Source organism: Denticeps clupeoides, chromosome 11 (genome assembly GCF_900700375.1).
Source record: "Denticeps clupeoides chromosome 11, fDenClu1.1, whole genome shotgun sequence".
NCBI lineage: Eukaryota > Metazoa > Chordata > Actinopteri > Clupeiformes > Denticipitidae > Denticeps > Denticeps clupeoides.
Genome location: NC_041717.1, coordinates 10,691,273 through 10,715,578, shown reverse-complemented (window position 1 = coordinate 10,715,578; position 24,306 = coordinate 10,691,273). Strand labels below are relative to the sequence as shown.

The following is a 24,306-nucleotide window of genomic DNA, read 5'->3' as shown; positions in this document are numbered from 1 at the left end:
ATAATCACATATTAAAAACTAATATTTAAATGTGGAAGATCGTTTTTTTTGTCGTTCAAATGATGTCGAGTTGAACACTGTCTGAAACAGGGCGTCGCCCTTTAAATCCAGGCCGAGTTAGTCGAGCGTCGATGACCGCGATGACGGCAGCCTGCGCGCACCCAGACCCGCCGCCGCCACAGATGCGCCGGACACGCCGCTCGCCTCCGCCGACGTCATGGATTTTAGCGTGAAGAAGCTGGCTTCGGACGCCGGGGCGTTCTTCTCCAGGGCCGTGCAGGTAGGGGTTATCTCCCCGGTCCGGGCAGGGGGCTTCCCTGCACCGTCGCGCCGTCTGAAGTGCACGTTTACTCGCCGTTCACGTTCTCTCTCGACACCCCCGGTGGTTTTTCCCAGACGAGGCAGAATATCCTGTCGTGATGGAACATAACGGTGTGTGTGTGTGTGTGTGTGTGTGTGTGTGTGTGAGAGATAATGTAACGAGATGAGCAGAGAAGTGAGATCCATTAAAGCCAATAAATAAATAATGACATAAAAAGATACATAAATTCTCCTTTGTAAGTTGTTTGAATAACCGCATAATAATGAATTAATCACCAAAAAATTGATTAATTAATTAAATTGTTTATGTATATCTGTACACAGTGGAGATACACAAGGTAAAACTGTTGTTTTTTTTTATTAACTCTTGAGTACAAAGGTATTTGCCTTCAAATGTACTTAAGTACTAAATGTAAATGTATGTATTTATTATGGTTATTATTACTAGTATTTTGTAAAAGAGCTCTTGCTTAATCGAATCATTTTTAGGTCACTTTTGGCACGACACCTGCTAACAGAAGAATGTCTTTCATTGGTCTGATGTTCATTTAAAATGAGCTCACAAATATTGAGGCAAACAATTCCCATTGGGTGAAACATGTTTGCTATTGAATAATGGCTTTGAGAACAGGCAAAGTTTAGTTAGAAACCTGGCCAAGTCCGATTTCTGGTAATAGCAGCTGGTGTTTGTATAAGTTCAGAAGAAAGATGACGTCATGGGCGGGGCTTGCCGTGTTCGTAGGTGTCGTGTTTACCTGCTAAATGTGCTGCAGTAGACATGAGAGGAGGTTTACAAAATGCTTCGTTGCCCTGCCCATTTTTATGACAATCCGACTTAATAACTTCTACTAAAATATTTCTGGTCTTGACATATATTTACTATTGCTGTTAATATGGTTCATATTGTATGTAGGGATGATAACGTCTGTGTTGTTTTGCTTGTCAGAGGCAGACTCAGGACAGAGCTGTGCGTGTAGAAAACATGTCAAGAAATAGTTATTAATAGTTTACTTAATTCACAAGTAAAGAGCAATGACAGATTTCGCATAATGTAGTGTAAAAAGTAAGCTATTTGACTTTAAGCACCCCTTGAAAATGTATTCCATTTGTCATGATCCAAGATTCAAACGATGAATTTGAATTATGCATTTGTAGAAATATTAATATGAATTTGAAACGCAGCATATGGCCTAGCATTAAGGTTTTGTTTATTAGTTTGTTTCTCTCTGTTTATCCTTTGAAAGTTTAGCAGCTATTTGGAGTTTTTTTTTCCCTTCGTCATACTCGTGAGGCCAATTGTGAAATTGCTGTTGATTCACTCGCTCTTATCTGTGTTGTAGTTCACGCAAGAGAACTTAGGCCAGGCAGAAAAGACCGAGTTGGACGCCCACTTCGAAAACCTGCTGGCCAGAGCGGACTGTACAAGGAACTGGACTGAGAAAATCTTCCGACAGACAGAGTACCTGCTGCAGCCAAATCCAAGTAAGTCTTCGGCCGACTTGAACTTGCCCAGCCAGTTTCCATGTTATACAGCAAACAAAACAAAGAGCATTGAACTGTTTCTGCAGGCTTACATTGGTCAGGGACATATTTACTATGAAACGGTGTATTATGAAGTTACTTCCACTGAAGTAAGCATCCACTGAAATTAATACTGGACTAATACTGTAAGATAATCCTTTGAAATCTATTGTGTTGTATTATAGTCTTAAACAATATGAAAGGAAAATCTGAGCCAGTCCCAGGTTTAGGCTGCGCCTTCACTTGAACCGTTTACATTTGAAAGGTTTTTAGTTGAAGATATGATGAACCAACAGGGGCGAAAAGCATTGGTACTATTATTATAAGGCTAGAAGAAAAGGATTATTACAATTTTGCAGTGCAATTTGGAGTGAATTTGAGATTCTTTTTTAATATAGTACATGTTTAATATTCAAACATTGCACTGACATCTAAATCTCAGATATCATGTCTATGTATTTTATAGTTCTAGTTTCAGACAGAGTTGGACTGTTACTGTTAAGATGGTTTTCAGTCTAACAGCATGGCAACGTTATAGAGCAGTGGGCTCTAACCTGTCTTTCTGACCCCCACCATGCTTCAGTTGATCAGACTGGTAAGTATTCCTGCGCCTGAGCCTTCTTGCAGTGGACATCCCTGACCACGTTCATGACCACATTTGTGTGGAGTTGGTGTGTTAGAAAGAGGATACACAGCGAACAAGCGCCTGCAATCACCTGCTTGGGCAGTGGTGGCCTAGCGGTTAATCAGAAGGTTGCCAGTTCGAATCCCGAGCCGCCGAGGTGCCACTGAGCAAAGCACCGTCCCCACACACTGCTCCCCGGGAGCCAGTCATGGCTGCCCACTGCTCACCAAGGGTGATGGTTAAAAGCAGAGAAGCAATTTCCCTCAGGATTAATAAAGTATAAATTAAATAAAAAACAAGCAGCTTCTGAAGGCTGATCTTTTGATGTCTGAACCAGCATACTCTTTCCCAGTATCATAATGGTTGTTACAATGAAGTGCGTTTATGTTCAGAAGAATTTAGCCTCAATTTTTTTAGTCTATCTTATACAATCTATATTATGCCTAATAAAAACCGAGTATAATTGAATATTGTGCTTGTTGTTAAGGCCTCTGAAATGCACAACGAAGCTTCAGTTTTTTTGGAAGAAACACACATTTCACACACACATAACATTGTTGTGTTAAATGTACCATGCAAAATGGGAAATTGCTGGGTGCATTTTGCGAAAGGGGTATTCTCAAGAGCCAGATGGTCTGCATGGCTTGAATTCTAGCCTGGCATCGAACCTCCTGATTTGATGAGTCATGGAGGGAATGAAACTTTAGTTACCTTTTATACAGGCAGATGGAGGGGAATGGAAGGAGTGATTTTGCTTCCCTGCTTAGACCTGTATAGCGATGTTTTTGCCAACGAAATGTATGACTCGGTACTCGAGTTGAGTTGAAATAAGACCAGTCAATGTCACCTCCCTTCTGCAACACGGAAATAAAATGAGATCTGTCGTAAAACGCGGATAATTGCCGTTTCTGGCGTCACTTTCACACACTAATTTAACGTAAACGCCCGGTTAGCGATGGTGAAGAGGCCGTCACTGCAGAATCTGGACCCCTTGCACAAACTCTGCAAACTTTTGGTCATACAAACAAATCAGCTTATTCAAAACGTGACTTTATATTATCATGCTTCCAGTTAATTATGCAAGTGGGCACAAATTTTATTTTTTATTCCTGGTCTCCCCAAAGTTTATTTATTTGATATGTTTTTTATGTTGAGGTTAAGCACTTTTATTTTACAAAAAGAAGAATGTGTAATATTTACATGTAAGTGGTTTACAAAAGCACAGTGATTTAAATGTCATTTGTCATATTGCATTTGTTATTTTTTCCACTCCATAATCACTCAGCTTTTAGGTGAATAAATACATTTATAATGGAAAACATGGAATTTAGAAGAATTAAAATGGAAAAAAATGAATTTAAGAAGCAAATAAGATGGATTTCATAGGCAAATGCTAAGGGTGCCATCCATCCAGGCAGCAGCATAAACAAAGGTGTCTTAATATGAAAAGATAAAGACCACATAAATTTACCTGTGTAACAAAGCCTATTAAGTAGTAATAATAACGATAAGTAAATTTCCTATAAAGCCACAGCAGTGCACCTACAGGGCCAATAATTGGCAGGTTCACGAGGCTTTTTTTTAACGGAGTGCATCAGAGTGCTGAGCTCACACCGATATTTTATTGAAATCTCGCACATATTCACAGGAGAGTAGAAAATATTAATTATGTTTTTGCTTAAACAACAATAAAACACAGTTGGTCTCCCACCATGTGCAGACCAAATGCAATGTGTGGTTGAAAAGCATGGAACAAATAAGAGCGTCTTCTGTGTCTGATAGATGTAGTTGTCTATAAGTTAACAATAAAATTATAATTAGATAACCTTGTTTTAATTATGAAATTGGTTTGACTAAAAGAAAATGTAGTTTTTTGTCTCTTTTACTAGCTACCTGTAATGTATGTATAAATAGAATTGTATTACAAAAAAATATTAATGGATAATTCTGACTAAAATGGTCCGACGTTTAGTCAACTAAAACTTGACTAAAGTGAGTATGGACGTGACTAAAATGACAGTTGGATGCAAAAGCTAGAGTAAAACTAAAATTAAGCCAGGAAACTATAATATAAAAAATAGACCTGTAAGACCTGTTTAAAGTACATTTTGTTCTTTACAATCATTTTAGGAAGCGTTGATGTTTACATGATAAAGTCAAGGTGCATGGGGAACATTTTGATTGAATCAGTTTGCATCATGTGGATTTTCCGAAATGCAAACAAAAGAAAGTGCCAACTTGTTTGTGAACTTGATAAGAAGTTTATTACTCAGACAATTTCCACTAGTTTGTCTGCTGTCTATACTAAAAATGTTATATCTTCTGAAAATGTGACTTCCTTAACCATGCATGGATGTGTGGGATGTGCAAAGTTGGGCAGTTGTAGTTAATTTTCACTCCTGTGAGCAAATACTACACTTATACCCTGTTACTTTTTTGTTGTCAAAGCAAATGAATGCATAGAAAATAATGAAATGTGTTGTAAGTACAGTAATATGGTCAATGTTAATAACATGTATAATATATATATATATATATATATAACAGGCAAAAAAAATATTAAATGAAAGTGCATTTGTTTAAATAGATTTATTTGTTTATTTTGAATTTACTTTGATTAGAAATCTGACTACTAAACTAAAACTTCTTTATGATAATTTGTTCCTTCAGTTGTGTGCATGCCATTGTAACCACTGACATACAAGATTAATCACAAGATTAAATAGCTAATAATGGCAGTCACAGACAAAAAAAAGTCTGCAAATCAAAATGGTATCTACTGTTTTAAGACATGTAAGATGCTTCAACTAGTCTCTTTTTTTCATTTCATTATATATTTTAACATGTAACATGAATGTAGCTTTTTAATTACATGCTATAAATAATTTTGTGTGGCAAAATCTGGCAAGTCTTTGGACTACTCAGTGGCTGAAATACTTAATTATTTGCTAACCATCTGAGAGACATTGTGGACCATGTCTTAGTCCTTTTCATTATGCAAGGCAGTGGACTGTATAAATAAAGACTCTCATTACTCAGTGTCTCTCCAGAATGGTGAATAACCTTTAAGAATGCCCCTGACCTTCATGTCCCTTTTCTCATGATGCTCTGGTCGAGCGTCATTATATTTTCTCTGTACATTAGTGAAATTTGTGTGACCACTATGATGTCTGTTTTGATATACAACATCTATATCTGTTTGTGCTCCTGGCTCCATGACTCCATAGATTTCTTCATCTTCACCCTGGAGATTTTTCTTTCCTTCTTCTCCTAGGTGCCAGAATCGAGGAGTTCCTTTATGAGAAGCTTGACAGAAAGGTCCCTCTCAAACCCACTAATGGGGAGTTGCTGGGTCAGTACATGCAAGAAGCAGCCAAGGACTTTGGCCCCGGAACTCCATATGGTGAGAGTGACACTGGCTTAAATCAGATCAGTGTGCTGCTTGTTATGTCCACAAATCTTACCTGTGGTTTTATCAATGAACACAACTTTCTTTTACCCCCTCTGACTGAGAACCCATACCGTGACATAACTCTGTTCTGTAGTCTGTCATTACAGTCTTTACCTACAATTTGTATCCAGAATTTGAAAAAGTTGATCATATTGATAGAAAGTTCTATTCTTTACAAATTTGCATCTTCCTTGAAAGAACACTTTAGAGCAAAATATACTGCCATAGCTACCCTGATCAACCACAAGATTGAAACCACCCAATATTATTAATAATGCATATCAAACCTCCATAAAGGAAAATTGCTTTGAACCCACAAGACCCTTGAAGGTGTGCTGTGGTTTCCATCACCAATATGTTAGCAACAGATCTTTTAAGCCCTGGAAGTTGTGAATCTTCATGAATCGGACTTGTTTTCCACGCAAATCCAATGGATTCACAAATGTATTGAGATGTTGAGAATTTGATGTCCAAGTCAATGCCTCTTGTCTTTGTCATGTTTTTCAAACTGTTCTTGAAAAATGTTAAACTGCATTTATCCGCTTCACATTCCTCAAATTTTCAGTCACTAAATATGCCTGTTTTTGTTAGATATAGTATGTCTCTCTGGGCTTTTTTTTTTTTTTTTTTTAATCTTGTTCCACCCCCTTCACCGGCATAGTGTAGGATCAATTGTTCTCTATTTGGAGGTCAGATGTCATTTAGTGCTGCTGGGTTGTATTGGTTGCAGTCTCCTGTGGCTGATTTATTCCAAAGCCGAATGGTTCATTAATTGGGTTGAATTGGTAGCCTAGATACTGGACTTAATTAGACAGTCATAGGCAATGCATATACACAGAATTAAATAAATAACTGTGACTGTATATAACTTCATAGGTGTTAGATGATGTCAGACAATGTTCTGTTCCTGTCACGATCTTGTCTATTTCTTTTTTTTGGTTAAATGCTCTAAATATCATTGTGGATATGTCAACCGTTTCCCTCATGTTCGACCCGATGTGCACTCTGCATCTATTAATGGGTCATTAGTGGCCTTTCCCTTTCCCTGCTTTTAGTGAGGACTTCAGTATCAGCCAAAGTGTAGTATGAGGTCCATGGTTTGTTAAACTGAAAGGCATCTGAAGTGCCGGAAAGCCTCAGGGTGCACAGATTGAATTGTTATTGAGAGAATGCAGTGGAAATTCTACCTATCTTCTTTTCATTTCAGGAAACCAGACCATTCACTACATTATATGTGGTATTACTGTATTCCCTCTATCATTGTGAGAAATTAACTACTGCAAAACTGTGATTGAGTGGCAAACAGTTCTCTCGAATTTGACCCAAAAATAAGACCACCCCACCCTTTTTTCAAGAATAATAGTACAAAATAGTATAAAATATCATATTTGCCATTATTTTCTTTTTTTTTTGTTCTAGACCATGAATGTAAGATTAATACTTTTCTAGACATTAATACAGTAATATTATGCATTTAGTGCTATTCAAAAGGTGCTCTGATTTTGTCATAAATGTATTTATTTATTTATGTCAGTTTGGATGATTTTGTTGGGATACAAGCTATAGCTTGGATTTCACAAGTATTGTGACCAACCAACCACACTTTTTGACTGATTGAAGCATAGATGCATACATATTTTATGTATGTATGTATGTATATAAGTATTTCCCGATGGGAAATGTGACATTTTAATTTCCGCTCTAGCTTCTCTTCCTGCTTTAATTACCTCAACTCATATTACTCCAGCAGCAGCCTGTGCGCAGTTATCATACATAAACTGCTGCTCTGTGAAATCACAGATGGCCTCACTAATGTGGCGGCACATGGTTAATCATTGATCTTATGGGCAGCAGCGACTTCCTCGCATCAGGTCTGATGACTGCCGTTACACTGCTCTGCTATCGCTGCACGGGCAGCATGTGGAGAATAAACAGGTTTGCTCTCAACTCTTTCCTCCCCCAATTCACATGAGAGAGTGTTGCCTGTCTATATTTAGACCACTCGCTAATTATTCATTTGCAGGTCTGAGGAAAACAGCAGAGGCCAGCAATCTGTTTTAAACACTGCTGGGAGAAGAGGTTATGAGGTGCTGGATGCATCTGTAAAAAATGGGGTGTGATAAATGGATCCATGTTCGTGACGCCCATCTTATTCTTACCCTGGTTGCGCTTGTTTCTGTGGTACCGCTCTGCAGGGAGCACCCTGATCAAAGTGGGTGAGTGCCAGAGGAGGCTGGGAGGGGCGGAGCAAGAGCTCCTGCACACTTCGGCCATCAGCTACCTCACGCCGCTCAGGATCTTTCTGGAAGGGGACTGGCGGACCATATCAGTGAGTTCAGATTCTTATCACCTGTGGGTTATGTAGAGTGCATTAAAAGTATAGCCCAACCCCAAAATACTGTATTGATTGGAATATAATAATATCACCTTTTTCTGCAAGGCAAACCAAATATTTAATAGATTTAATGCCATATTTGGCACCATCTACTAGTATAGATTTTTTGCCTTGGCCATGAATGTAAGTGTTTTGCACAGTTTTCACTTTTTCATATATTTGAGGAAACATATGATCAGTTTTAATGATAAGGGTGACTCCTTGGAAAATCAAACCAAAATGCAGACACTTGAAACATGGTACGCTCTCGTGAAAAAAAAAAACATTCAGAGCAAATTTTTATTATTATCATGACCCAGACATTCAAAGTTCAGTTGGAATGTCTGGATTGATGTGTTTTAGTGGATTGGTAGCCATTTCCAGACTTCCTCACAGTGATTGCTGGGATATTGTCTAGCCTCTCTGAGGCTCTGGCCTAGATAGGCAGGTTTAAAGTGAAGTGATTGTCACATGTGATACACAGCAGCACAGCACACGGTGCACACAGTAAAATTTGTCCTCTGCATTTATCCCATCACCCTGAGTGAGCAGTGGGCAGCCATGACCGGCGCCTTGGCGGATCGGGATTCGAACCGGAAACCTTCTGATTCCTTAACCGCTAGGCCACCACTGCCCCATCAGTTCATCAGTTAGAAATTTGGTGAATGGTCTAGTTGCCATCCTACTAGCTCAGAAGCATGATTGGTTATTTGATTATGTTTTTTTTATTTCCCATTGCCCTTCACAGAAAGAGAGACGACTTCTGGAGAACCGCCGCCTGGACCTGGATGCCTGCAAAGCCCGTCTGAAGAAAGCGAAGGCAGCAGAGGCCAAAGCTGCAGTGAGTTTTTGTCCTTTGTCCCCCGGTGTCCTTCCTCCGTGTCCTCCTTTACAGTTCCACTCATTTGCTCGCTTATGTGATCATAAAAGAGGCTTCTGTTTAATACTTCCTAACTCATATTTCTGCTCTAATCTTTACAGTGTGAGGGAGAAGTGAGTATCGGTTGAAATTTCAATACATATTTAACATTTTTTCTTCTTTTTTTTGTGTTCTGTACCCCTGTACAATTCCATTTTTTGCATGTCACAAGGAGTGGTAAGCCAAAATGAATAAATTATGACGTGGTCGTCATTAAATTGTAATGCCTGTAAAACCCATTAGTGTAATAGTTTTATTTCCAGCTGGTTGTTACATCAGCTGACCAGTCCATGTCACAGAGAAATCCGGAATGTGATAAAAACACTAAAAAATAGATTTTATATAACATGTGCCCATGAAAACCATGTCTGAGATCCACGTGGAAGTCCATTTTTAGCATGAATTATATATGTTTTTTACTCATTTATTTCTCCACTCAAAGATGCTCAAGGATCAGATTTGATTATTTCCAGTTGTGCAGTAAAATATGATCAAACCTGATTTTGATTTTAACCTCATTTCCTATATGCATGAGTTGCTGGGAATGTCTTTCATGCACCTTTGGAAATCCGATTATTTTGATTTCTCCATTAGCACCATTCTGCTTTAAAATATCTAGATTATGCTTTATCTTGTGCTCACTCCTTGCAAATGCACGCAGTTTGAGACCATCCTTAATTTGAAATAAAAAACAACCATATTTACAAGCATTTGTAAATATGAAACTAACTGGTTTTCAATATTTCATTGCCTGTTGTAAGACATTATTTATTCGTTTTTTAACAAGACATATCAGCTGTGTGTTTCACTTTAAAGGTGTGTGGAGGTTATTTCCATTAAACTCGTACATAAACTTATGTTTGTTTTCTTGCAATAACATTTTATTTCCCAAATACATTTGATAACAATTATAAATATTCATTGAAAGTGGACTGACGCTTAATCAGCTTGACATTGTGGTGGATTTTCTTACATTTCTGTTGTTAAAAGTTTTGCTTTTATGTGGTCCAGGAAGTTTGAAATGCAAAATTCTGTATTCAGGTCCTTTGGTAAAGGGACCAGTGTATTCGGCCTATATGAAGTTACAGGAACATGAACGCAGTGTTGCAGCGTTTCTGCTTTTCACTCTATGTGCTAAGTTACACTGTGTTTTCCTTTGCCTTCAGGTCGTGCCAGACTTTCAGGACACCAGACCACGTAATTATGTCCTGTCTGCCAGTGCATCTGCGGTAAGGAGGCGATTGCTGCACTGTGAACACACCCTGTCCTTAATTTCTCAGACCTGCACGCTGTGCCACAAAACAATGAAACCGGCGGTTAGAATTTGATTCCCTGATCGCAGCCATTGTGCTTGTCACTGTGTGCAGTAAATGTATTGAATTCGCTACCAAAGCTCTGTTTGTTCCCACCTTGTATTGTAATTAGCTAAAAAGTATTCTGGGAGTGCTGAGATACTGCACCTCATGTAACACCATTCCGCTTCATTTTTAATCTACTTTAATCCAGCCATTGGTATAATTCAGTTGTGCTCCCAATACATGTACATCTCTAGCCACCAAAAAAATACTGCAGTCAGAGCCAAGATTCACTAAGCAGACTCAGAATCAAGGAAAAGTGAAGAGAGCAGGGACTTGGCAATCTTTTCCAATTTCTACCCAACTTAACCAGACCTTGACTAGTCTTGTAGTTCTTGAGACTGGTCTCAAGACCATTTTTTTGTGGTCTCGATCCACGAAAGAGAAAACTGCGCATTCTAACAGAACAGCATCATTTTTTATTATGTTCCTAAATTCAAATGCAATCAGTCAGATGCATCTGTTTTAAAAACTTTGTAACATTTTCTCAATGGACACTGTCTGCACATTACAGTCCAAACACATCACATCTTAGCAAAGTTGGCAAAGAAATGTCTGGAGATGTCCACAAAGTCATTTTTTGACATGGGCCGTGACCCAGGGTGGCATCATGGGCATCATCAAAATTATTTTTGTTTATTATAATTATTTTGTTAATAATTATAATTATTTGGTTTTCTATTTCCCATTTTTGCCTGGCTGTATGGCAATGTTTGTCTCAATCAGTTAATATGATTCTAACTTCTTCTTTTTTTTGAGGACGTTTTCTCTGCACTTTGTGAACATTCATCGATAACCATGAATTTTCCCCAGACCTTGTAATTGTTTCTGGATTAATTCAATAACATGACCAAAGTCTGTCCTTCTGTCGGCTGAGCCTGTTATCTTTCAGTATGCACAGAAAATGAGTCCGGCTGATTAGAATCCCATATCTATGTGCAAATCAGCAATATTTTCCTTGTATGACATTCCAAAATGAAAATTAAAACTTGATTAGCTGAGTCCTCTCCATCATGAAGAGATCAATTTAGAGTAAGTTGTGTGCAGTTCATGGTATTTTAGGGTCTCCATACACTACCCTTTAAGTTATTAAGTATATCAATGAACCAGCACTGTCTTACTAATGTTAATTTGATGAATTTGCTAGAAGAAAATGTATTTAATGAAGTGAAGTGATTGTCATTGTCATACACAGCACAGCACAGCACACGGTGCACACAATGAAATGTGTCCTCTGCATTTAACCCATCACCCTTAGTGAGGAGTGGGCAGCCATGAGAGGTGCCCGGGAAGTAATGTGGGGGGACGGTGCTTTGCTCAGTGGCACTGGCACCTCGGCACTTCGGGATTCGAACATGCAACCTTCTGATTACGGGGCTTCCTTAACTGCTAGGCCACCACTGCCCCATTGCCCCATTTAAGAGTGTCAGTGAACATTTGAGAGCCAAATGTCCGTTGTGGTCAATTCAAAGCAAAGGATCATGTTACAGAGACTGATTGATATGAACATCAATCCAGGACATCCCATCTCTTTTCCTTTATGAAGTCTGATAAAATGATTATAGGAGAGGATTGAGTGTTCTCTATAGGAGAGTGTTATTGACATTTACATTTACAGCATTTATCAGACGCCCTTATCCAGAGCGACTTACAATCAGTAGTTACAGGGACAATCTCCCTGGAGCAATTTAGGGTTAAGTGTCTTGCTCAGGGACACAATGGTAGTAAGTGGGATTCGAACCCGGGTCTTCTGGTTCATAGGCGAGTGTGTTACCCACTAGGCTACTACAACCCTATTGAGTATATAACACTCTATATCAGGCCTCGTAAATATCACAAATGTGGAAGATTTTAAATGAGACAGAAGATATAATTGAAAAATATAACACGAATAATATTTAACAAGTAATGACACTTTACAGCACCGCCTTTCTTCTCTGCAGCTGATCTGAGTTATGTGATGTCTGTTCTAGCCCTGTTTTTGTTCTCGGTCTTGGTCTCTGTACCCTCAGGTCTCGGCAGTGTCTTGCTATTGAAACCCACCGGTCTCAGTAATGTCTTGTTCTCGGTTTAGGTGGTCTTGACTGAAGATATTGTTTAGCACAGTACAGAGAGATGGATAATTGCATACACGATTCCTTTATGCAGAGTATCTTATCATTAGACGTTACAGGGACAGAATCCCCTGGATTAACTGTAAATGGGATTTTATGAATATAACACTGTTAAATGAATTCTGCAACAGCTCAAGAGCTTATGGCCAAAACAAATCTCATGACCTTGTGGCATCTCCTCTCATGACATGGTTCTTTCTGAGGACAGTAATCATACTGTGCGATGGCCAGCATGTGATAAACGCCCCTGTGTGCCGCCTCCCAGCCACAATAAGTCATTGATGCAAAGTTCTGCTTGGGAACGCAGTTTCGTGTACTGGCTGGAACAGTTGCACACGTTGTAGTAAGTGTGCTCCCACCGACCCAGACACACACTGATCACAGTGGCACGCCGGCACTGATAACCTCTCCTGGTGGGTGAGGAGTCTTTCTGTCTCTCCAGGTTCCTCTCTGTTATGTATTTAAGTATTTGGGGAAAACACAATTATTATGTTCTCTATAGCAGTCTTAAAAATATCTGTAAAATATCTACTACTCTTCTGTTGACATATTATTCACAAAATGACTCCATTGTACTTTGACCTATAACCTCAGTCTCCATGGTAAGCAACGTTATACATGTTGAGCAAAGCATGTTCAATTCTGTTTTTACTTTTTGTTGGATGGGGGGGACATATGGTGTCCTGAACATTTTGAATCTTGAAGTCCGTATCAGAGCTAATCATATGATTGGATGAATAATACAGTTTAAATATGTACCTTGTTTGTTCTTGCTTCCTTGTCTTTTTTTTTATCCCCTTTTGCTACCAATTGTGTGGCGTCAAATAATTTGATACTGATCCTTTCTCTGCTAATCTCTGTCCATCTACTTTACATTTACCCCATTAAAAGATGTAAATCTTTCAGATGATATCATAACCCTTGTTGGGTGGGAGCATTCAAACTTCACTTTATAGTTCTTGCTGTGTGCTGATTGGTCTGTTTTCAGCACAGAATGCTCCTTTGTCATCATAATTACCTGGACCCAGTTGCTTTGTGGAACTGTCATGACCTTTTTTGCATGTTGAGTTTTAATACAACTCTGCAAAAATGTTGATAAAATATAATCGTAGTCATAGTTATGTATTCTTGCTTTTTACATTACCAAGGTATTTTGTGTTAATCCCTTAGCCTTGCCCTATCCTGGGACTCATGTGAATGTTCACTCATCATATTCATTATGATTCTGTGATATCTTCCATGTCCTTGTGCATTGAATGTTTGTCTCCACTGTTCACACCCAAATATGTCTTCTCTCCCTTCCCTTGTGCTGCCATGTTTTCCTCTCAGCTTTGGAGCGATGAGGTAGACAAAGTGAGTATAACGTCCTCCTGTATTGCTGTCTGTACACGCTCATGTGACAAATGAAAGACATAATGCCGGAGGAAAGACTTCTCAAGGCCTGTTGAACTGCGGTGTGTCTCAGGCGGAGCAGGAACTACGGGTGGCGCAGACGGAGTTCGACAGACAAGCGGAGGTCACACGGCTCCTGCTGGAAGGGATCAGCAGTACACATGTGAGTGTGGAGAACACTGGAGGTGTCACCTATACAGAATATACCTCCAAACAATGGACTTCATGGGAACAAGAGATTCCTTTGTCTGTTTCTTTGTCATTGTCAGTGAATGTAGTGCTGGGCGGGATTCGTTACTAACACATGATCATATAATGAACCAGTATTTATCCTATGTTGACCAATATTTCAAAAGTACAAAAGTCAATGTAATGCAGAGTTTCTCAATGCAATAACAAGTAGATGCAATATTTACACCCGTCTTCTGTGAAATCATTAGTATGGGGTTGTAAAAAGGAACATAATACTTAGAACTTACTTCAGGAGTGCAATTTGGCTAAATCAATGATTATTTGAAATTCAGGGCAATTCATTTCCATGTCATGACACCCTTACTGCACACTCAGCAAGGTCTGCATTCATTTTACTTTAAAATAACTTGTATAATTGGATTTCCATTCTTTCACATTTCTTATTTAATTGGGCCATCCTTTCACAAGTCCATTTGAGGAGCTGCTTATTTCGCTTGGCCGTCCAGCAGCAACTGCTGGTCTTGGACATGTTCTTGATAAAGACAGGATGCTTATACCAAACTAAACTTCATTGCCTTTAGATATATTTCAGTCATTGGGCATTATTTTTGAACTGGCACTAAGCATGGGACTTGTTTGCCAATGTAAAGACAAATGTGTCCTCAGGATTTATATGAATAGAAAAAACAAGAACCGCTTGACACTTATCTGTAGTTTGGAGAGAGAAACAAACTATTCCTTTTTTTTGGTAATTATTTCTGTCACTCAGAACAACACTCTTTAATTACATTTATATGTAATGGGACGAGCCAAATGAGCCAAATGATCTCAGACATGTTACTTCCCATGTAAACCCATGTCCTTTAATATGTCACATTCACAAACACCATTAATGACTGTTTCTTCCTTAATTTTTCTGTTTATTTATGTAAATTCTGAGGACCCCTTACCTTACGCTAGTTCACAATCCCCACACTGAAAATATTGGCCATTGTTTTTGAGGTTCTGTTACATTTTCCCAGATTTTACCATGGCAATATTCAAAGAATACCATTATTTATGTATGTATTTGTGTGTAGTTGGAATTAATTTGTACTGAATTCCAGGTAAACCACTTGCGCTGTTTGCACGAGTTTGTCGAGGCACAAGCCGTTTACTACAACCAGTGCCACCAGTACATGCAGGATCTTCAGAAGGAGCTGAGAAGGTGAGCAGTGGCCATGTCCGGTCCAATGACATCTGCAGAGTTATTGATGGCTGGAACTTAATACTGTTGTTTTTACCTTATTCCCCATGCCTTCAGTTCTAATGGAGACGTGTAAGTAAAAAAAAAAGTAATGAGGGTTTTCAGTAGCATTAATAGTTACATTTTTTAAATCAATTTTCTTCAATCACTTGACCTTTTGTAAATACTGATTGGGTTGCATGATGATTTTTGATACACTGAACAACGTGCACTTATCACAAAGTTTGAGTCATACATAAAATGTTAATTATAAGCAATTTATGTTTATGACTTAATCTGTACTGATGTGTACCTATATGCATTAAAGGTCCCCTGACATTAATTTCTACTATTTTTTTTTGCATTTATGTAGATCTTAGTGGTCCCCTAATACTGTATCTGAAGTCTCTTTCCGAAATTCAGACTTGGTGCAGAATTAGAGCCACTTTTAGCAGGTCCCACAATGAATTTTCCCCCAGATGGGCCATTTTGGAGTAGGAAAGATGCGGAACTAGGAGGAGCGCAGCCTATAGTAATGAGGGGCATTCGTCATAAATTATGTCATCAACACCATTCACCAAACACCACGTTGTCTCAGCGTTTTCCAGAAAAATACAAATTTGGTGGAGATTAGGGCGGTTAAAATTAATTGATGCTTCGTGATGAAAATATGGACTATTCTGCATCGATGCAGTGCAGAACATAATAGATTATATCATTAAAGTGAAGTGATTGTCACATGTGATACACAGCCGCACAGCACACGGTGCACACAGTGAAATTTGTCCTCTGCATGTTTACCCATCACCCTGAGTGAGCAGCGGGCAGCCATGACAAGCGCCCGGGGAGCAGTGTGTGGGGACAGTGCTTTGCTCAGTGGCACCTCAGTGGCACCTTGGCAGCTCTGATTACGGGGCCGCTTCCTTAACCGCTAGGCCACCACTGCCCATACGTTGCTTGATGATTTTCCAGCGGTGACATGAAAAATTCTACTTAAAAAGTAGTGCTGGTAGTGAATGTGGCTGCCTGATCTGAGTACAGCACCGCTCCGGGTACGAAGCCACATTCTCGCACTGCAATTAAAGTTGAAATGCGTTGAACTGCTGCATGCCGTGATGTATTTTCGTGGGACCAATTGTATCAAAGCGGAAACACATAAACGAAACAGGAATGGATCTTAACAGTCTCTGAGTGTTCAGAGATCTAAAACATGACATTATAGTTTTACTGGGAGTTTAGAAAACCACATGTATAACTCGCTCTGAGCCCACGATCGGTGTTCAGTTAGAGCTCACCTAATGCCAAGGTTGTCTGAACCAGGTGCTTTTTTGGCATTTGTGGCTTCAGGTTGTAACTGGTTTGAGTTGGTGTGCAAACAGAATTCCGGCAGTTCAGTATTTCAACACATCAGTATTTGAAAACATCATGTGACAATGTAGAAAATTTATGGGATGCATCGATCACGAGGCATTGATAATCGTAATCGAATCAAATCAAATTGTGAGACCAGTGAAGGTTCACACCTCTAGTGGAGATACTGTTTTAGGGGAGGGGTTGTAAATTCTCTGCACGGACAAAGCAAAAGAGTTAACCTTTCCCCTTCAAGCTTCCAGCTCCGACTGTCTGAGCTGCCGCTCTCTGAATGGTGAAACAGAATGGCCAAAAGACTCTTTACACCTATCGCCATTCCTAGCTTCCGCAGGACCATAGACAGTCCAGGGGAACTGTATTAATGTAAAAATAATTTTCATGATGGGGACCTTTAAAGCACACAGTTCTCTCATTGGCATGGAACTGATTAAAAGAGAAAAGCTGGGTGGTGATAGAAATATATTGAATGGGGGAGTGGATGGAAGATTCACCTGAAATCAATTTTATTGTATAGCTTAGTGGTACAGTAGTTCAAGAGTATATACAGTGTTTACCACAGTCTTGCTGTGGTAAGCAGTGTGTCTTTTGTTTCCTTAGGTTTCCCAATGCCTTTTCGGTGAGCCCCTCCGCAACTTCCTCGGCCAACGCCCCCGCTCCTGCCGTGAGCCCAGGCATTCCCTTGGAACCGGAGGTGCTGCAGATTGAGGAGGTGCAGCCTCCTGCCAGCGGCACCCGGAAAGCCAAGGTGCTGTACGACTACGATGCGGCGGACACCAGCGAACTCTCGCTGCTGGCTGACGAGGTGAGGCGGGGCCGTTTGGAGCAGGCCAGGCACATGGTTGCTCTTTAACTCCCCCCAACCCCTATTCTTTCCCACATACATGCATTGAAAGTATAAAGTGATTAATTACAAACTTCTATATGCAAAAATGAATTTTGTTCTTTTTCAAGAGTTTGTTTAGCCTACAGGATTATACAGTTTTGATTATCCTGTTGGGTGTGTTATTGGGATTTTATAAATGTTTATGTTTTAAATGATTTTGGTAACCTCAGCGCCGATGAAATTGTGCAGACGCCAGGTTGGGTACTACTGCTAACCTGCTCTAGAAGTTCACTATTGTTCATGTTCCAGCAGGCCTCTTCACTTCTCTCAATTCTTTCAGCTCATCACTGTCTACACCGTCCCAGGCATGGACTCTGATTGGCTCGTTGGGGAGAGAGGAAACCAGAAAGGGAAGGTGCCTGTCACGTACCTGGAACTACTTAGCTAAATTGCACACACACAAGCGCCATACAATTGCATAGTTAGTATACCCCTTTTCAGGTATACGTGTGTAGCAATACACACGCATTCACACACCGTGTCTGCCACATTAACACGAACCTACTCAGCCAGCCATGTACACGTTTGTACCTGACCACTGATGGTAACAGCTTATGTTTACATAAAAAAAAATACTCCAAGATAACCTAAAGGTTTGAACATTTTTTTTATCTTATGATTTTATTTATTTAACAAAGATGTCAGGAAGAAGTATTTGACCATTTCTTATGCCTTCCAAAAGATCAATTTGTTTTTGTGACTGTGGTCACTCGCCTGACTGGTATTTATTTTTATTCCACCCTCCAATAATCTCCTGGCACTGAGAACCAATGGGGAATCTTAAAAGTGACAGATGAAAATCTTCATTGCTGCCGGGGCAACCGTCAGTGTTCATTTGCTCATTTATTTCAGCAGAAATTCTTCATTTGACCAGTGACATAAACATGATGAGTTGCCAAAAAAACAGATGGAAAGCAACATCCACTGCATCACTTGACTACAGTCAGTCACACCCCACACATTCACTCTCCATGTGCCAGTAAATGATGCATAATTTAAAACTGATCTGAGGCCAGTGATCCACTTTTAATGGTTCATGACTCAGTCTTCCCTTTTAACACGATATGGCATTAAACTACAGGTAACATTTTTCTCTCCACCCTTAGTTTTCCATCCATGTTCTGAGGCAGCATGATGTTTGTGTTTCACGGAAACACCTAAGTGTGCTTCGTCCCTGCTACCTTTACTAACACACTGAATCAGATTATAATCAGATTATTTAAATAATAAGATTGTTTTGGTCTCTCTATGGATTTCTAAGATAAAATGGCATGGACTAGTTGCAGTGAGGGTTTTTTAGTAGACTGTTGGCTTAAGTTGCAGACAAACACTGATGGCACCTGTTTGGAGAATTTAGCTATCCAGTTAAATCCAGACGGAGAACTGGAACTGAATACGTAACAGTAAACCACGCATTCTATTCATTTACAGTTGACCCAATTCAGCGTGTTTGAAACCCCATTGTCATTTTGTTTTTAATATCAGTACATTCCACCACTCCTTCTGTCCTTTTTCTTGCCTTTTGTTTGTATAAAAATTGCCTGTTCTCTGTCTACTATGCATAGACTTCTGTTGCAACTATGAAGACCTTGACTGTTGAGACAGAAGTAGAGCAGAATTCTCCTTTATACAACAGACACAAAAATGGTACCCACTGACTCGTGCCGCAGGCTATCCCCACTTAATTCCAGCAACACCTCGATCATATGAAGAATCTGCATTTATTTTAACCTGTGTAAATTGGTTGCACTCTGTCAGCTAATGAAATGAAGTAAATAAAAAATGTCAGGGGTGTCGGCTCAGTGTGTTCATGAATTTTTTTTTTTTCTCCTCTCAGTGCCCAATGCTTAGTCAGGTTTATGAATGTTGTCAGACCAAAGTGCCACACCGGAGGTGGAGCCCAAACCCCACTGCACTGCTGTAAAGGTGGCGCCCTCTGTTGGTCACACCAGTGTATGTGCTTTCTTCTTTTTTCTCTCCCTCCCCTCTGCCTTGGGCTGTTTGTGTGTTCATTGCCTGTATTGAAGCCATGCTGACAGAATCAAAGCTTAATGGAATGTAATAAAATATTCTTTATTCATGTGAGGATTCTTTTGGTCTTCTTTTTTTTTTTTTTTGCAGTCCCCCTTAAAATTACTACATATTTATTTTGGTTTGTTCACATTTGGTGCAATATTTTCCTTCACAAATATAGAGACAGTTACACGCAGAACATATTTACATTGTGTTGTATAAAGAGTGTCCTTGTGCAAGTAGCATTTCTCCGCTGCTTGTTCTCACATTACTGATTGGCGGTATCTTTGTGGGTGATGTAATACTAGTGTCATACTTCAATAAATACAATTTGAAGTAATACTTCAATAAATACAATTAATAAATATAGCATGCATTTTATATATATATATATATATATATATATGAAAAAGGAGCATTAAATGAGGTTTTCCCCCACTTGTTTTCTTAATATTTAATTTTAAGGCCTTTTTGGAGTCAAAGTTTCCACTGTGATTCTTGTCCTTTTAAAAACATTTTTACTGCGTTGAATCTGCACAGAAATATTCTTTCTACACACAGAGAGCAATCACTGCATATATGATCCATCCCATACACACAAACACACCAAACATCAGACTGAACATCACCAGGAAACGGGCCTTCTGTGATGCCCTCTCCGCCTCTCTGATGTCTCCTCGGGACAGCGCCGCTCGCGTCTGCACAGGCAGAGACGTTCATGTCAGGTCATTTTACTGAAGCATTAATTAGGTTTTCTTTTCATTTGAGCGTGCTTATGCTAAATAATTAAAATAATAAAATACGAATAAATTGTTTAACAGCCTAGATCTGATCATTTGTTTTGCCAATGCCCACCTCATAAGAATACATCACGGCAATAAGACCACTCATCAAGCAGCAGAAGATGGTTACCAGCAGAGACTCCACCAGGTAGTCTTTTGGAACTGGAGGCTGTTCCTCCCCCAGAGGAGGACTGTTCATGTACTACAAGATGAGAGGATGTATTATTACCTGACTTACTGAAATGCCACTGGGATCCCAATGAAGAGTTTATGACAGTTTATACCTACAATATATGTTCATATTGTGTGTGTAGCGCTAGAGACCATAGAGACCTCAGCTGCTTGCTGGATGTTTTTCAGGTGCTGTGTCTGATATCCTCCAATTTAGATCCCGCATGCATATAATATCCTGCCACAGGCCACTGTACAGTCCGTAACTTGTACGCGTAAGTGTGTGTGTAACACATTTGGCCAGGAGTAAAGGAAAAATTTGTCTAAAAATAAAGTATCCAGTGAGTGCAAATGGATACAGAACTACATGAAGTGAATGTGTGTGTAAAACGTTACACTTACTCGTATTCAGAGTAAGTGTAACATTTTTCTTACTATGGCATAGGGTGAGTAACTGGGTGAGGGCATGAACTGGGGCTGGTAGAACCCAGATGGAGTGGGCGGCGGCTGGCAGGCGATGACCGACTGTCCGGAGTAGTGTGGTGGCTGGGGTGGGTACATGAAGTATGTCATCTTAGGGTCCGGTGGGCTGTATGGGGGGGGGTCATCCGAGGCGTGGGGCTGGTCCCCGGATCCGCTGGTGGTTGGCGTGTCATCGTCCGCCTGGCACGGGCCTCCGCCCCGGCCTGGGTGTATGGTGTGGTTGCTGTCTGTGTCAGAAGAGGGGTTGATTGTCTGGTTGCTGGCCGTGTCATACGTGAGGTGGGCTGTTTGATTGCTGTCTGTGTCATAGGCCTGATGCGCCGTCTGGATGCTGTCCGTGTCGTTCAGAGGGCCCCCAGTCAGGATACTGGCCGTGTCGTATATAGGGCAGGCGGTCTGGATACTTTCTGTACAGTAAACTGGGCGAGGATTGTGTTCCGCTGCGATCATGTGCCTAGGAACATCTTCCGGTTCTTGAAGTCTGCGCCCACTTTCTCCAGCGAGCTCATGGTTGTCTGGTTGACTGGCTGTGTGGCATGTTATAATGAGAAGAGTAAAAATGCACATAAATACATTGAATTTGACAATGTTTTCATCGAAGTGACCCTCTTTTAGTCTTTCTGCGTGGATACAGTGTTTGTTAGGGTTATTGAGTGTCACTCTCATCTGCGGCTGGCTGTGTTTGTTAAGGCTCATTGGGTTTCCTTCTCTGGCGGCCTGGCACGTAAAGCTTTTTAGTGACGCACGAGCCAAGGAAACAAACAAACAAATAAATAAACAAGAATGCATGAAATTGGACATTGTACAGAAGTGTCACCATTTACTTTAATCACACCCTTTACGTCACAGACTATGGACTTACAATATGCTTTAAACATTTTGTAGTGTTTCAGTGTTCTTATATTTAATATATTTTCTTTTGAAAACTTTCTGAGGACTGGATTGAGGATTGAGGAATGTAATTACATGCAGCCAAACACTTAACAATAAACACAAAAAACACTTGAACTTTCCTTCCTGTTTATTTCTTCTGAAGGTCATCGATATGATAAAACTGTCTTTACCTGGATCCATGGGCATTCAAGATCCAGCATGGAGACTAGAGGCAGGTGAGGAGATCCAGGTGGTCGTCCATAAAACGTTCAGAGCACGAATACATCCCGAAAATGTTCCATTGGGAAAGGAAACGGCTTGAGGCTTACTGCACGGCTCTCATGAAATGGACAGTCTGCAGCCTCACTCTGATCTCTCTGATAGTATCATGTTTGTTTAATAATTGACTAGGCTGTGTGTGTCTGTTTGTGTGTGTGTGTGTGTGTGTGTGTGTGTGTACGTCAGTCACAGTGATCCCTTCTTAGCAATGGTATTGAAATCCTGTTACAGGTCAAAACAGGAGGTAGTAAAATCTTGACAAACAGCTCTCATCATAACATAAAGGTTTTTAGCAAAGAAACTATGCAAGTGTAGTTAACACCAGAAATGGTGACAGCGGTTTTCTATACTTTATGATAGCTTTGATTTCAATTTTCCAGCACATGATGTTGCTTGTTGAATCTACATTCACTTTTCTGTCATGTTCCCCTAAAAGAAACTGACATTCTGCACATCTTCCGGAGTGGCTGCAGGCCTGATGCGACCACATTCAATGATTAAATAGAAGCACTCCAGGGAACAGTTTAGCATCCCCGAGTCATGTACCCTTCATGTCTCTCGACTGGGTGAGAACCTGGATGAGTGCTAGATGGACATGGAGATGAAAGGTAGTAGCATAAAAATAGTAGAAAACTATCACTATATGTTAGCAGCCTCTGTGGGACCCTTTTTCACACAAAAAAACAACAATTAACACAGTATACAGGATGACACAGAGGTAGGTATTTGTTAGTGTAACCTCCAGAATCTTATGGTTCATAAAGGTTCTGCAGATAAAACTGGTACTGGTAATTAAACAGTGTCTTAAAGATCGTAGCCATGGCTGTTCTGAGCATAAGACACTGGGGTAAGGAACTTGCTCCCTTCCTGAATCAGGTCTGAGTTTTTCTGTTGACTTCAGAAAACAGAATCAAGCTGACAAAACCATACTAACAAAAATAAAACGGCCTTGCCATAAAAAGCAGAGGAGGTGCCACCAACAGACTCCTACTCTTATCCAGGTTTACCATCTATGAGGCCTATGGTCCCCACTGTATCTGAATTAAGGACCCTCTACATTAGGGGTGGCAAAATTCTGTTACTCTTGATTCATAGGTTTTGTGCTAAAACACTTCAGGACTCAGATGTTACATTACATCACAAACAGCAGGGTGAGGCACCCACATGGTCTGAATAAACATCAAACATTGGCCACCTTGGCCACTCTGCCTTACCGGTATGCATCATGTCCATGTCAGCATTATATGTTGCATATGAAGTCATTACAACCTGATTTTAAAAGTACACAAGGACAACAGACCTTTTTCCTGACATTGTCCAGAAGTGAAAATGTTATGCAGGACTCAGGGTTGAATGCTGATCAGTATCTTACTGTGGTCATATAGGTCAGCAAGACTTATTTCATATGATCTGCTCCTCAGGGTGTATAACAAATATTTGTCCCCTTAAAGAAAATCCCAGACATTTCATGCATGTCTGTTTGTGCGTTATTACAGAACATATGTACAGACACAAACTTAAAAGCTGAATGGAATGCAATATTTTGCCATTAACTCAACCTTCCAAGGGGGGCGAACCTGGATCAGTCCCTTTAGAGTTGCTCAACCCTTTTTATTACTTTCCAGCATGTGGGGAGGTCACCCTGTGGCTAATGCGTGGAGGTAAATGGTTAAAATTGAAATATTTCTGGGGGTCCAAGGCCTTACTAGGAGTCTTGAGTGTTACCTTCATATTACCCAGCTCCTAAGATTGCCCAAGAGAAGGAGTTCATCTGTGTTGTTGGCAGACTGGGTCTTAAGAGGCATAAAAAATCATTATCCTCCCGTCTGAGTCATGCACTGCTTCCGGCTTCTTGAGTACAGGTCCAGAAAATTGGACCCCTGTCTGTTTCACAGAATTCAGCAAACATGACAAAAATATCCTCAGTTGTCTCTTCAGAAAAACGACACATTTATATAAAGG

General features: G+C 40.0%; 2 protein-coding genes across 7 annotated transcripts; one reads left to right on the top strand and one right to left on the bottom strand.

The window, feature by feature from the left end:
* Positions 1 to 131: 131 nt before the first annotated feature.
* sh3glb2a (SH3-domain GRB2-like endophilin B2a) lies at positions 132 to 19,825 on the top strand. 6 transcript variants are annotated; one of them, XM_028996218.1, is made up of 14 exons: positions 132 to 280; positions 1,662 to 1,803; positions 2,426 to 2,437; positions 5,742 to 5,870; positions 8,114 to 8,247; positions 9,041 to 9,133; positions 9,274 to 9,285; positions 10,378 to 10,440; positions 14,010 to 14,033; positions 14,146 to 14,235; positions 15,371 to 15,471; positions 15,568 to 15,582; positions 17,458 to 17,662; positions 18,024 to 19,825. In XM_028996218.1, the coding sequence occupies exons 1-14, from the start codon at positions 218 to 220 to the stop codon at positions 18,129 to 18,131; spliced, it is 1,191 nt and encodes a 396-aa protein (XP_028852051.1). In that variant the 5' UTR covers positions 132 to 217; the 3' UTR covers positions 18,132 to 19,825. The 6 variants fall into 6 exon arrangements, with proteins under 6 accessions (XP_028852051.1, XP_028852052.1, XP_028852053.1 ...); XM_028996219.1 differs by lacking the exon at positions 2,426 to 2,437; XM_028996220.1 differs by lacking the exon at positions 9,274 to 9,285.
* Positions 19,826 to 19,869: 44 nt separating this feature from the next.
* On the bottom strand, positions 19,870 to 22,432 carry prrt1b (proline rich transmembrane protein 1B). Its single transcript, XM_028996867.1, has 4 exons — positions 22,257 to 22,432; positions 21,145 to 21,719; positions 20,612 to 20,740; positions 19,870 to 20,454 (listed from the first exon to the last, which is right to left on the bottom strand). The coding sequence occupies exons 1-4, from the start codon at positions 22,270 to 22,272 to the stop codon at positions 20,308 to 20,310; spliced, it is 867 nt and encodes a 288-aa protein (XP_028852700.1). The 5' UTR covers positions 22,273 to 22,432; the 3' UTR covers positions 19,870 to 20,307.
* Between the last annotated feature and the right edge of the window lie 1,874 nt (positions 22,433 to 24,306).